The sequence below is a fragment of the Lemur catta genome, chromosome 7, assembly GCF_020740605.2.
Source record: "Lemur catta isolate mLemCat1 chromosome 7, mLemCat1.pri, whole genome shotgun sequence".
Lineage (NCBI taxonomy): Eukaryota > Metazoa > Chordata > Mammalia > Primates > Lemuridae > Lemur > Lemur catta.
Genome location: NC_059134.1, coordinates 27428021 through 27442657, shown reverse-complemented (window position 1 = coordinate 27442657; position 14637 = coordinate 27428021). Strand labels below are relative to the sequence as shown.

The following is a 14637-nucleotide window of genomic DNA, read 5'->3' as shown; positions in this document are numbered from 1 at the left end:
AAAAAAAGAAACAGGTGAAATCAATTTTAATAATATATTTTATTTAACCCAATATATCTAAAATATTATCATTTCACTATGAAATCAATATAAAAAGTTATTGAGATATTTTGCATTCCTTTGCATGTGTGTATGCTAAGCAAGTACTACACTTAGAACACATCTCAGTTCAGACTAGTGACATTTTAAGTGCTCAGTAGCCACAAGTTGCTAGTGGCTCCCATATCAGATAGCGTAGCCCTGATGTGTCATGTTCTCTTTCACCTCTAGACCTTCACACCTGCTGTTGCCTCTTCCTGGAATACTCCTCTGCCTTCTCTTATTCAATGAACCATTCTTCATCAATCAAGTCTCAGTTTAGAACTCACTTTCTCTAGGAATCCTTTCCTGAGCCCTCTATGCTAGATAAGATGCCTCTACTCTGAGCTCCCAAAGAATCCTGTACTTCTCTTATCAAAACGCTTTATCATACTTTATTGTAATAGCTTTTAAATCTTCTGTCTTCCTTGTTCAGCATAGTTTTGAGAGGACCGAGACCTTGACTACCTTGCTTACCTGTATCACTAGCAATATGTATTAAATGGTCCTCAGCCTTTGCCTCCCTCTCAGAACTTCTTGGTCTGTTCTGTCCTTCAGATATTGTGGAAGGAAACCTGAAGTCTATCATGAGGCTGGTCCTTGCCTTGGCAGCTCATTTCAAACCTGGCTCTAGCAGGACAGTGAACCAAGGACGGGACTCCAGAGCCCCGTTACAGAGTCACCAACCACACTGTGCCACTGCCGTTGCCCAAGGAGCAGCTGCTGCTCTGGCCGATGTGTGTCATGACATGTCACGGTCAGGACGGGATGTCTTTCGATACCGACAGAGGTAAGAGTATGGGGATGGGAGCTGATCCCGCTCTGATATTTCTTCTCTTAGATGATAAAATACAATAGATGGAAATATCACCCAAGCAGCCCCACATTGCAGAAAAGAACACGGAGTGGAGGTTGGGGAGGGCACTCAAAAGGGCACTTTTTTTGAGAAATTTTTATTTTGCAGTTAGAAGAAAATGAGGAATCTTATGTGTAAGTTTTTGCTCTGGCACCCAAATTTGAAATATTAAATATATGCCTTTGGCACAGTGTGTTTTCCTCACTGGGAGATATGTGGCAACAGTGTTCCAGTTCATCTGGGGGAGGCTCTACCCTGGAATGTATCCAAAAGGCCAAGCTGTCAGGGAGAGTCATGGCAGGAAATGCTTTGCTGGTTGTATATCCACTGAGGGAAAGCACGACCTGGAGGTGTTGCAAAGATTGGTGAAATTACTTGTTTTTGTGTCTACCTTCCTTACTAGGTTTCAGGTGTTTTTGAGGTAGGGGCTTTGCCATATTCATCTTGTTACCTACCTATAGTGCTCAGAGTGGCAGTCTATCAGTACTCGTTGAGTTGATCTGAAATGAAGGACTAACGTGCCTTCCGACTTTAGGAACAGCAGCATGGATGAAGAGATTGAGAATCCATACTGGAGTGTTCGGGCCCTGGTGCAGCAGTATGAAGGGCAACAAAGGTCACCGTCCGAATCCAGCTGCTCCAGGTAATTGTAGCCTCTGCAAGCTGAATTCTTGGTGACTCTCAGTTTTAAGTAGCAACAGAAAAGCAATAAGGCACCTAAGCCCTTCTCTTACCTCAGTTTGTTTGGCTTTACAGGGAGAGCCTTTAGCAATGCTTTGTGGTTTTGTGCTGGCAGGAGCCTAGGGTGGGGTGCTGGTGAATTTCCCACAAATGGAAACTGTGCAGAGTCCCAGGGCCAATGCTTAGCTGTGACCACATGGGGGCATGACTGGAACCTGTCAGGGCCCAGCCCAGTGGTTCTGATATTTGCATGTTAGCTGCCAGTGTTTATGACAGCCAGTTCCATTGTACTGTCTTTGAGCCTAAGTGTAGCTCTAAGTTACGGCCTGAGAAGGTTATATAAAGCCCATAGTAAGGGAGGACATTGAGCAGAGTTGTCTGAGAGCATTAGTATGTTTCCAACTTTTCATTTATGGGCCTGGGAATTGTGGCAGATTAGTATGCATTTGAGTGAGCTAATGACGCTTGTGACTGTAGCTGAAAGGCTGTCTATATCTCTTACAGCCAAGTGTAGAGAACAAAACAGGACACAGTGCTCTAATAAAAACGTTATCAATGCCAAGTATAGTGGCAGAAAAAGGTTACTTTCCTGGCTCATGTAAATCATGCTCCTATAAACACTCCCCAGATTATGTTAGCTTATTTAGTAACTTCATTTCGTTGCTGAACCATATTTAATGTATGCTTTAATGACCTTTTCTCTCCTACCCCAACACAGTGTAGTTTGCTCTATTTAAGCCTAATTGTTCCTTGACTTACTTGTATTTTATGTGTCTTTGTTTTCTTCCTCTTACTTCTTTTCCTCATAAAATTCCATCCTACTTTGGTCAACCATTTCCTAATTTATTGAGGACACATGAAACTCTTTCCAGCATTTTAATATACTGATAACCTTGCTTAACTTTTAAATTTTACATTTAATAGGTATGCTTTATTTATAAAATTCACATAACATAAAATTAACCATTAAACATTATAAAGTGTACAATTCAGTGGCATTCAGCACCTTCATAATCTTGTGCAACCATCACCTCTATCCAGTTGGAAGGTATCTTCGTCACCCAAAAGGAAACCCATACCCATTAAGCAGTAGGTGTGCTTTTAATCAGAATCCAAATCATTTCTTCCTTGCTTGCTGCTCAAATTATCACTTGGTACAGATTGAAAGGCTGTTTTGTTGTGTAATGAGATCTATTGCTTCCTGCGGGTCTACACTACAGGCCTTTCACTCTTCTCAGCCTGCCAGAGCTGGGGTGGGGAGGAGAGTCTGGGTCTCTTCCTGAGAGCACCTGCTTCTCCCCTCCCTGGCAGAAAGGCTCAGACTGGGGCTGGGTGTGGGGAGTGTGAGACTGTGTGAATGTGTGAAGGAGGGACCCAACGGAAATCAGCCTGCAGTGAGCTAATGGGGACAGTTTTCTAGGAGAGGGGTCAGAAGATAGTTTGCTTTTCCCAATCCGTTTTTCACTCCTTCCTGATTTTGCCATTTTCTTCTAATGGTGACCACTCTCCCACCTCTTTGGCATGCTCGGTCGTTCCTCTGCCTTTTCGTCATTGAGCCCCCAGGGAAGGAGAGGGCTTCCCATGCCTATCTGGTTCCCAGCAGGTTCTGGCACATTCCATGCCCCTGCCTCCCAGGGAGCCCACCTGATGGCTCTATGACCCAGGAAGAGGCCAGGGGACCCCAAGATGTGGCTCGTTCAGGATGGGGAGAGGCTCAGAAGGCAGGAAAGATGGCCCCTGGCGTCTCATCCCCTCCCCCCTGCACCTCAGGAAACGCCCCGGGGAAGCCCTGCCAGCCTGTTGCTCCATAAGCCTTAAACCTTGGGCCAGCCTCTCACTGTAGCCAAGCAAAATGTTCCTTAGTTGGGAAAAAGGAACACACGAACCGCCGGAGGGGAAGGTGGGAGGAGATGGGCGTTCAGCGGGTTGTCACCCCGCCAGCCAACCCCTCTCTCGAGAAGCCTAGCTGAGCCCCATCCGGGCTAGACCTGCCCGGACCTCCGCGGCCACGAGGGGAGGGGTCGGTGTCGGGCTTCCAGCACCAGGACCACCAGAGCCCTCCTCGCGATTCTGCTGCCCCTCCCCTGCCTGTCCTGGGGCTCCCAGTCGCCCCCTGGCCCTGGCCCGCGCCCCTTCCTCTGCCCAGCGCCGTCGGCCGGCGGAGGGTCGGAGCCCAGCGCTGCCCTGCCGCGTGTGACAGCCGGGGGAGGGAGGGAAGGGAGTGGGGGAAGGGAGGGGTCGGGAAGGCGGTGCGGAGCAGGATCATCCGCACGCTCGCCGCTCGCCGCGGGGGACTCGACGTGCGGCCACAGCCGCCTGGAGCCTCCCTCTGGGTCGGAAGATGGGTTGAGATGCCTCCGTTAGGGGGGATGCCCGGAGCCGCGCGGCCGCGGGGACCAAGATGCAGCTGCCAGGGACCGGCAGCCTGCGAGGGGAGGCGGCTTCCGCCGAGGCAGGGCTGCGGCAGAGTCTGAGCTGCCGGGACAGCGCGCTTCACACCCGGGAGCATCCTCTTCTCGGGGGCCGAGACGCCCGCCTCTGCCCTTCCTACTCTCTCCCGCGATCCGGGCGGGCAGCTCTGCTAGTTAGCCTGTCGGTGGAGTCGTTCTTCGGGCCCCAGCGCGGGGAGTCATGCCCGAATTTGGGAGCGATGTGACTCCCAGCTTCCCGCTTCACCCAGGAACGCAGGCTCGCTGAAGCCGGAGCCAGGAGGGGGACCATGGGAGGGACGCAAGTCAAATGGTGAGCCGAAGCCACTTTGGCTTAGGAGTGGGGGCATGGGTTGGAGCAGGGCCAGGACCGGAGGATGCTGTTGGCCAGAGATGGACGGGGGTGTGTGGGGGGTGCTATCCTGGGGAGGTCAGTCTGCTGGCCTGGGATTATCACTATAAAATATGCTGGTAGGAAGCTGGAGCCAGCACGGGGGAGGGAGGATTGGCCCCTTGCCCTGTCGGTATCTCTGCTAGGGGAGGGCACTTTAGGAGGAGGATAAGGCTCTTCTTTATTGCCCATTAGCCATTTAAAAAAAATAATTTTTGCGTCTAATTTGAACCATCTTTGCTGGGGTGTTGCTTGTCTGATAAGTTAACATTGGAGAGATAGTAAACCTGTGGGAATTAAGACATGTATTGGTGAGACCCGATTTGTAATCAGTCATTCTCTGACCCCAGAGAGGATTATGATGGTAAATAGATGATTATTTGTTTATGAAATAGGACTTTTAAGGTAATCAGGGAGGAGCCTGTCATATACATAATTACTTAGAATTAAATTATTTTTCTGTGACCTGGGGCAGAGGATTGAATGCACCTTCTTCATCCATGAGGTACTTCTTAGGGAGGCAGCACGATACCTGCTCTGACATGTGCCTCAGGAGTTTCCTTCCTGGGATCCTTTTATCTTTTGACTTGGCCATCTAGTTTCATGGTCTTACGTCTCTGTGGCCTCACATTGGCAGCCTCAATTCAAGAAGAGAAATGTTGTTTTCCTTTGGCTGCTCTGCCACTCCCCCAGTGGGGTTGGATATCCAGACATCCGCCTCCTTCTGCCCATATATGGGACACAGCTCACTTAGGGGGGAGAAGGCGGAGCCGAGCATGCGTCTGTGCTTTTAGGAAAGCAGTTTTCCAGCATCCTAGGTTCACATGACACTCTCCCCCCACCTTTGTCTCACACATACCCACTGTGGTCCTGCAAATGCAGGCAGTGGAACACGTCGTCCATAACACCTTGTCAGATGAGAAAGTGGTGTTTTGTCATTTCTCAGAGGAGCAGCTGTCGCAGGCTTCTTTCTGCACTTAGATTCCCATTTCTTGTAACAAGGTAAATGCTGAGGCCTGAGCACTCACAAGTCTGTTTTCCTTATGAATGACATAGTACCCTTAGATGGGAGCTTTTCCAGCAACTAAGTCATGTTGGCCTGGAACTCAGATTGCCTAAGTGGTGAAAGATGAATAAGAGAGTTCTAGAAAGCAGTCACCATTTGTGAATATCACTTCTTGCCACTCCCTGCCTCTCTTGCCTGATCTATACATATGGTTAAGTGACTTTCTTTAATCTGAAGTAGCAAAAAAACCTTGAATATTTTTCTGTGATTCTGATTGAGGTCACTCCCACCAAAGCCCTTAAATTCTGGACAAGAGAGAGGGTGAGACACTGATCCTCAGGTTGCTTGACAGGTTTTGAAATTTCTAGCTATCTCCACTGTGCTTGGTTCTTGGTTTTTACTGGTTTCTAGGAAGATAAAATGTTAACTCCTGATCGAGGTTGTGAGGATTAGCCTTGGAAGCTTCAGGGGCACATTAAGTGGGTCAGTGAATCCTCGACACTTTCACTGTTGTCTGGGTGATGGATTTGGAAAGAATTCCTGAGAGGGGGCTGGGCCTGGGGACCCCACAGCCCCTGAGATTGTTTCAGTGCTGATGTTCTCAAGGTGCAGCACAAAGAGAAATGGTTCTTCAGAGTCCTTTCTCTCTGTCAGATGGAAGCATCAGCCTCACATTCCCATCTTGTCTTGTAGAATTGCTATTGCTGTGGAAATTTAAAATTCCACTTCCCTGAAAATATGAATAGTGCCTTCCAAGGCTAGTAGTTATATCAGAACTTAAGAATTGTTGAGAGGTTTTTGCGGGCAATTTGAAAATACTGTGGCAGAAATATAAATAGCCTTTTGATGGGAATAAATCAAGTAAACCTTTACTCCACCATGTTGTGGTGGGTCTTTCCCGTTTTGACATACTGCCCTTCTCTTTATCATGTTCTAGCTCAGTTGTTCATATATAACTGCCCCTCTGCCTAGCCTGGCACTGCACAGAGTCCCAGCAACTCTGTCCCCCTGAACCACCCCCTCTTGTCCTCTCCTTTGGGATCAGCTAAGAGGTGATCTGCCATGATCATTCTGCTGGTATTGCTTGTGTCTGTGAGAGATCAACGTATTAGAAATAGAATTTCCTTCTAGCTCCAAAAGCTACTAAGACACATACTGGCATCAGTCTTTGAATATGAGCCCGGGGATGGTGGTGGTAGAGGGGATGGGAGGTAAAAAACAAAACAAAACATGGAATTTTTTGAATGCTATATTACCCATCCTTCAGTAAATTTCTTCTCAGTGAATTAGGCTTAAAGGCATCCTTGTTGTGGAAAAGACTTCCTAGGACTGAGTCATTTATTCATTCAACATTTATTTCATTTATTAGATAAGTTTATTAAACAAATGTTTTTTTTCCTGTGAGCCAGGTACTGTGTTAGCCATGAGGAGTAAGATGAGTAAGAACATGTCCTTATTCACTGGGTTAAATTATGAAAGTTGGCTTCCAAACAAGTCTTCATAATAATTTTTTTCCTTCCTTTTTCTTCAATCACAGCCTGACTTCACCCAGTCCAATCCACAGTGCAAAGAGTGAATCCATTATAACCCAGTCAGAAGAGAAGGCGGATTTTGTGATTATTCCCTCTGAAGGAATAGAGAACAGAACAGGTACTGTCTCTCCACCTGCCTGGGTTGACTTAAGGAACAGCCCTCTGCTCGAAGAGTTCAGAGGTCCTGACTACCTAGAAGTTTCCTGACCTCCCTTTCCATGGTCTGTGCATGCAGGGTCAGCACCAGCGGGCTCTAATGACTTTGAGCCAATTAGTTGGTTATCCTCTTGCAGAATGTCATTTCTGATGTCCTAGATGTCCTAGCTGTCAAAAATCTTACAGTAGCATAGACAAGGCCTTTCTCAGCTGGCGGCCTGTGAATTGGAAGTGACTTTGGGACAGTCAGCAGAAGCCTTACTCGAGTAAACAATTTTATTAGTCATGTCTTATACAAATAATTTTAGTATACTTTCCTAACTTAAATTGGGGCCAGGAATAGATTGTATGAAGTGTCTGGGAGAACAGGTCTACATCAGGCTTGGTATGAGGCTACAGGTAGGACCACAAAGAGTTCCCTTTGTTTAGATTTCTCTTTCAATTGTTGTTTTTTCTTACATAACTTAGAGGGAAATATGGAAAAAGCAAAGCATAAGATTTAGCTAGAATTTTATTCACCCATAAGGGTTGTGATGAAATTAAAGAACTCAGAAGAAAAATTGGAATTACATTCTTCCTTCCTTTGCTCCCCCTCTATCCCTGGCATTAGTATCAATGAGTCAGTCATGTTACTGAGTCAGAAACGTCTGGGGCCTTAGGGAGAGAGAGGGGGAACATTTATTTAGTGCTTCTCTGGGCCAGGAACCACTGGGTCCTGCATCTAAGTTACTTAATTTAATCTTCACAGTAACCCAGAGGGATTATTATACTTGTCTTATGAATGAAGAAACAAAGAATTTGTACCTTTGTATATTATATAATGCATTTTAAATGGCTGTGCACGTATTAGTAATTAGCATAAAATAGACAAGAAAACCAGAGCAAAGAGACCTTAAAGGTAGGATAATAAAACAAAACCTGGGATAGATATTAAACAGTTTGTACAAGTATGCTTTTCCTGGTTTGTCTCCTGTGTGACTCATACAATGTTCTATATGAAAGTGGTTCAATTATGACTGAATGGTCAAAGGAATATTGAATCAAGGTCTCCCCTCTAAAGCTCCACAGTAACTGATAGGAATTTTGTTTTCTTTGCATCTGATAGCTCCTCTCTTTGTAACTGACAAAATCAGGCTCTTGGAATGCCAGTTCTGGAGAATTAAGTGAAGATCCTTGTGACCTGTACCAAAACTCCCATGGAGGGAGTCTTATTGCTTCCTAAGGGTTTTAAAGAGGATAGATTTTTCTAGTAGTAAGTGATGCTTCCTTGAGCAGGGAGTCAAACAACCTCACAACCCCACCTGGTGGAGAGTCCAGTTTGTGCTGTGAGGACAGGTTCAGAAGGCAGGTGACCTGAACCTATGAACACGAACCTTGGACGCTTTCTGCCAGAAATCAGTTTTATTCAACATGAACTGTATTCCCTCCTTTCACTTTGTAGAAGAGACAGATTCTCCATTATCTCGAGACTGGCGGCCAGGGAGCCCCGGAGCCTATCTGGAGAGCTCATGGGAAGAACAGCTGTTGGAACAACAAGAACATTTAGAAAAAGAAATGGAGGAAGCAAAGAAAATGATATCAGGACTACAGGTAGCTCTTTCTCTTGTAATTTGTCCTTGGTATACCAATTGACTATTATTTTTAAGTCACTAATATCAATTGAAAATAAACAGATTTTAGTTTTGTATGAGGTCAGAGTTGAATGGGGAGTTTAGATAGACGGAGTAGTACACAAAGAGCAGGAAATTCCTTATATGTGAATACTTTGAATGGACTTTATGAACTCCTGTTTGTGGCACAGCTGTTGGGATTTCAGCAAGCCCAGGAGCCGTTACTGACCACTATCAAACCCTTATTCTGAACCTGCTTTACAGGTGGGTTTCTACCCTGCACACAATTGCAGCTTTCACCAAAGAATGGCACCATGAATAGTCAGGGATTTTCTCCCAGGAATTGTCCAGCAGGAAAAGTGTGAGGGGCAGTAATGCCACCAGGCTCCCATTTGAGTCTACCTAAAGGATTTAGCTCACTCCTAATGCATTTGCAAGTGGATGCCAAGGCATAATGATCAGGTAGAAGAGGTTTTCCTTGAACAACAAAGCCCTTCAGTTTTTCCTATACCTGCAGTACCAGCTCGGCATATCTCCCCAGAGACTGACTGACCCACTTGACATAGTTCCCACCCCAGTGACCCCCTCATTCCTCTGTCTTTGTGCATCAATCTCTGTTTGGGGGAGCTCTTGTAGTGTGCTGATGACCCTGAAATTGCCTAGGAATATTCTTTTCTGTTTGTGCTGGGAACTGCACTGCTTCTGAATTGTCAAATATTTATGGACACGTAAACAAAGCCCACATTATGTGTGTGGCTCTGGCAGCCGGCAGGCGGTGGAGGGCATGCTCCCAGCCAGCCAGCAACTGGGTGGGGACACAAAGGGTTCCTACAGTAAAAAGGAGATCGGTGCTGTAAAACAATTTGCATAATGTATGCCCCAGGAATTGAGAAGGGGCATTGAATGTTTCCTGCCTAAACATTCCCAAAGAAAGTTGTTGGTTTTCCCCCCATTTGCTTAATGGAATGTTTGTGTGTGTGTGTGTGTGTGTGTGTGTGTTGTGCTTTAATAGGAACTATGCCATGAAGAACTTTGGGATTATACCCAACCAGGTTGTTCCCAGGAAATTTGCATTCTATGAACATAGGTAACTAACCAGTTTGGCTCTCAGTTTGGTTTGCATTTCTTAGTCTGGGAGAAATTTGATGGCAGATTAGACAGAAAAAGAAGAGAATTGACAGGCAGAAAGTCAGCATCTTAATATTCCCTACAAACAGAGGAGTTTTAATTCACAGCCACATGATCACAATGAGAATTCAGTTCCATTGTAGAATACAAAGGGGCTCACAGCATCCACTAGGCTTCTTAACTCTTTCAGTGATGAAGAAGTTGCATGCTAAGCCACATCCAGGATTCCTGACTTATTAGTACGTTGTTTTTTTTTTTTTTTTTTGAGACACAGTCTTGCTCTGTTGCCTGGGCTAGAGTGAGTGCCGTGGCATCAGCCTAGCTCACAGCAACCTCAAACTCCTGGGCTTAAGCAATTCTACTGCCTCAGCCTCCCGAGTAACTGAGACTACAGGCATGCGCCACCATGCCCAGCTAATTTTTTCTATATATTTTTAGTTGGCCAGATAATTTCTTTCTATTTTTAGTAGAGACGGGGTTTCGCTCTTGCTCAGGCTGGTCTCAAACTCCTGACCTCGAGCGATCCACCCGCCTCGGCCTCCCAGAGTGCTAGGATTACAGGCGTGAGCCACCGCGCCTGGCCTATTAGTATGTTTTAGTTAGAGTCTGTTGAACAGTTTGCCATTACAGTCAATGATTCTGTAATGTTGATTGCCCTTAGCTCCCTGCAGCCTTGTGGCTTCATGTACATGTCCAGACCTCTTGCTGTGACTCCATGAAATAGCCAAATTCATTTGACTTACTAAAATTTATTATTAGCATTTGGTAGATCAACCATTGGCTAGATTTAAAAATGTTCCCTACCAACATTTATGTGATAAATTTGTGTTGCATTTATTGAAACAGGAATTAACCTCTGTAACTCTTCTCTTTTTAATTGAGATAGAATTGTGATATAAAATGACATATTTTTCAGTCTTTCACTGACCTAATAGGTCTCATAATTCCTACCTGCAGGGGCTTATCCAAGTTTTGTGAGTTCTAAAGTATATAATTTGGCGGGGGGGGGGGCTTGTTTAAGAATAAAATTACAAAATTATGAATACAATATTAGGTTTAGGGCCTTGGGAGGGGCAGTGCACACAGTGGGCCTGAAGCTGGAAGGAGCTCCCTTAGCTTCAAGGTAAATCTGCTTTCCCCCTCCACCTACTAATGTTCTAATGAAAACAGCCTGGTGTCAGGAGCTGAAATGAATGAGGATATCTTCAAATATGTTTTCCTTTTTATTCTATACAAGTTGCTTTAGGGACCAAAAATGCAGAATTATTAAAACAAACAAACCCAATACAGTGCTCTAATTGTATTTCAAATAATTCATTATAATGTACTTTCCTAAACCAAGACAATCCTACACTGCTTTTAGATTACTTTCCAGCTGGTAAATTCAGTTTGAACAGCTCCAGTTTGAACTGTGTTCTATTACTTCTGAAAGGAAGGTTTGTTTTTAAATTTTCTTCTGGTGCCAAGGAGCCTTGAAGCAAAGGAGTCAGGTGTCCAGAGAGTTGAAAGAGGCCTAGAGCATGGGCCAGACAAAAGGACAAAAGGAACTAGTCCCAAGATCAACAATTGGAAGTATCTAAGCAACAAAAATAATCAAGATTTCTTGAGGAAGCAGGGTTGTGATTTCAATTTAGGGTGAGCTTACCAAGTCCAACTCTAGACTAAGTCATCTTATGGAGAATTAAGTTTCTTTCTGCCTTTGTGGTTATTCAGGCCTTACTACTCAATGGATCCTTGCCCGAAGATGAGCAGGAGAGGCCTTTGGCCCTCTGTGAACCAGGAGTCAATCCGGAGGAACAACTGGTGAGCTTTTGTGACTAGACACTAAATCTTGTGTATGTATTTGACTTATTTTTAGCATTTGACACTGCTGTCCCTGATTCCTTCTTGAAAGGCTCTCTTCCCTGACTCCATTTCTCCTGGTTTTCCTCCTACGTTTTTGACTACTGTTTCTTTCTTTCTTCCTTCATTCAGTCAACAAATATTGAGTGCTAACTATATGCAAGGCACTGTTTCGAAGTGCTGGAGATAGGGTACTAACAAAACAGACCTAAGACCCTAACCTCATGGAGTTTATATTCAGGTCCTCATTTGAAGCTTCTCTTTCTCAGCCTATGCCTTTAGTATTGGTGCTCCTCAGTGGCCCACTCTGGGCCCTCATCTTTCTTACCCATTCACCTGGGCAGTATTATCTGCCTCCATGTCTTCACTTGCTTGCCACCTGCTTCTCACATATTTATTTCCAGCTCAGCTCTTTGTATGGAGTTCTGGATTTGTAAATGCAACATGCAACTGCCTGCTGATTATCTCCATTTATGAGTCCCATAAGCATCTCAATTTCACTGAGTCCTAAATTAAAGTTTTTCTGTCCTCTGCCAAACCACTAAAACTACTTGTTCTCTTGGATATCTGTTTTGGATACCCAAATGCCCCAAGCAGAAATCTGGGTATCATCCTTGAATCCTTTCTGACCCTTCGCTCTACATCCAATTAGTCACCAAGTTTTATCAGTTTACATTTCTAATATCTTTATCCAGTTTTCTCCATTTTCACAGCCACTTAATTCAGGCCTTCATTCTGTATTCTAGCAGCCATCTAACTGGTTTTCCTGATTCCTGTCTTCTCCTCCTCTAATTCATTTTCTATAAAACAGCAAGAATAATTTACCTTAAAGACAAACTTCATTTGTCATCCCTTCAAAGAAAATTTTTCATTGATTCCCCATTGCCCTCACTGGCCCTTCATAATCAGCCCTCTATTTTCCTATTTATTAATTATTTAATGACATTGGGGATAGGCATATTTACATATGATCATATATTTCAGTGATAGGGATTGAGAATATTACGATTAGGTTTTCCTGATGGAGAAGATGGCTAAATATAGAAATGAGAGCTTTATAGGAATGTATGGGGTATCTTCTTTCTTGTCTCCAACTTCATCTCTTGCCATTTCTTCTTCCCTTTATCCCACCCCTTGTACCAAACCCACACATACTTGTTATAAACTTTATCATATAGATCTTCTTGCTGCACCCTGGGCATATGCTTCTATCAGTGGGCAGGACGTATTTCCTGTTCTTTGTATCCACAGTACAGAGCTGGCATCTAGTAGATGCTCAATAAATATCTGTTGAATGAGCAACCTCTGAACATATAGCATGGGTACATAACCATCTCCTTTTGTTTCATATTCAGATTATAATCCAAAGTCGTCTGGATCAGAGTATGGAGGAGAATCAGGACCTAAAGGTATATACATTTCACTCTCTGAAAAAAATTATGGGAATGTTACACCTAACTTCAGGAGGGAAAGGGATTTCAGAATTGGAATGTTATCTGTATCTATATTATATCTTTAATTGAAAGAGAGACATCTCAAATATGTCAAAAAGATAACACCTTCTTAATGTTGGTGGTAGGTAATAGATATCTGTGTCATTATTGATTGTACTTTTCTATGTGTTTGAAATATTTCATAGTTTTTCTTTTTTAACTACAAGAAAAAATGGATCTGATATCAATGTGGTCTTTTCTTATGGATACTTCCCAGAATTTTTTTAGGTCAGTGTTCAGAAGTATACGACTGAAGGCATTAACCCTCTTTCTAGAAATATGCGAATGTGAATGCATTCACACTCACGGGCCTGAATTTTTAAGAGAGCAACTCTTGAGCCCATCTGTGAAGTCCAAGTTAAGATTCCTCATTTTAGATATGTTAATTACAAACCCTTGATGGGATGCAATAGGAAAAGAAGAGATAGGGGTCTGGATTATGGGTATTTTAAAATCTAAAAGACTCTAAAATCTATTTCCTAGTGACAATCATATATGTATATTTTATCTATTGTAAGGGAAGGTTAATTACTTAGTATTTCATTATTAGGCTAAAGGTGTTTTTGTTTGGTCCACAAAGAATGTAGCTCTTGGAGAATCAGAAGCACTCCAACCCTTTAATGAACATTAAGAACTGAGATAATTAAGCTGGGTGCAGTGGCTTGCACCTGTAATCCCAGCTACTTGGGAGGCTGAGGCAGGAGGATCACTTGAGCTCAAGAGTTCCAGGCTGCAGTGAGCTATGGTCATGCCACTGTACTCTAGCCTAGGTGACAGAGCAAGACCCTGTCTCTAAAAGAAAAAAAAAAAAAAACTGAGATAATTATTTAATGACATTGGGGATAGGCATATTTACATATGATCATATATTTCAGTGATAGGGATTTAGATTATTATGATTAGGTTTTCCTGATGGAGAAGATTGCTAAATACAGCAGTGAGAGCATATGGGAATGTATGGGGTATCTTCTTTCTTGGCAAGACTCTTCTCTAACTGGGCAGTTGAGCCTGGGTGCCACAGAGCGGAATGGAATGGGTTCTGTTGTTGTTTGTACAGACCAGCCTTTACAGTTTACTGGACCAGACCTGCTTTCTGCCTTAGAGGGTTAATTTTTCATGGAATGATCAACTGGGTTTTGTCTTCTTGCTGACAGAATGAGGTAATGCTTTCTGAAGCAACCCAGATGCCACCATCTGATCTAACTATATTTGGTTGCAGAAGGAGCTGCTGAAATGTAAACAAGAAGCCAGAAACTTACAGGGGATAAAGGTAAAAAGGAAGACATTTAATTCTCTAAATAAAGTCTCTACAAGATAAAGTCTATTGGCGAGTGAGGATTGAGTACTAGTATAGCTGGGATTTTCTGGGGGCCTTTAACAGGCTTTGTGCTATTAGTAAAGAAAACTTTGTGGGAGGGAAGTGAGACATGTTGGA

At 43.9% G+C, this 14637-nt stretch overlaps 1 protein-coding gene across 6 annotated transcripts in view; it reads left to right on the top strand.

Annotated features, from left to right (window-relative positions):
• Positions 1-14637, top strand: part of DIXDC1 (DIX domain containing 1) — a 76657-nt gene that overhangs the window by 35843 nt on the left and 26177 nt on the right. For 3 of the 6 annotated variants that reach the window (XM_045556600.1, XM_045556602.1, XM_045556601.1), the window contains 7 exons: positions 637-868; positions 1470-1577; positions 6979-7091; positions 8571-8719; positions 11581-11670; positions 13065-13118; positions 14422-14472. In XM_045556600.1, coding sequence (XP_045412556.1) covers positions 637-868; positions 1470-1577; positions 6979-7091; positions 8571-8719; positions 11581-11670; positions 13065-13118; positions 14422-14472 — 797 coding nt within the window. Of the gene's footprint in view, positions 1-636; positions 869-1469; positions 1582-3894; positions 4358-6978; positions 7092-8570; positions 8720-11580; positions 11671-13064; positions 13119-14421; positions 14473-14637 lie in introns of those variants that run through there. The other 3 variants (XM_045556603.1, XM_045556604.1, XM_045556605.1) reach the window with 3 other exon arrangements.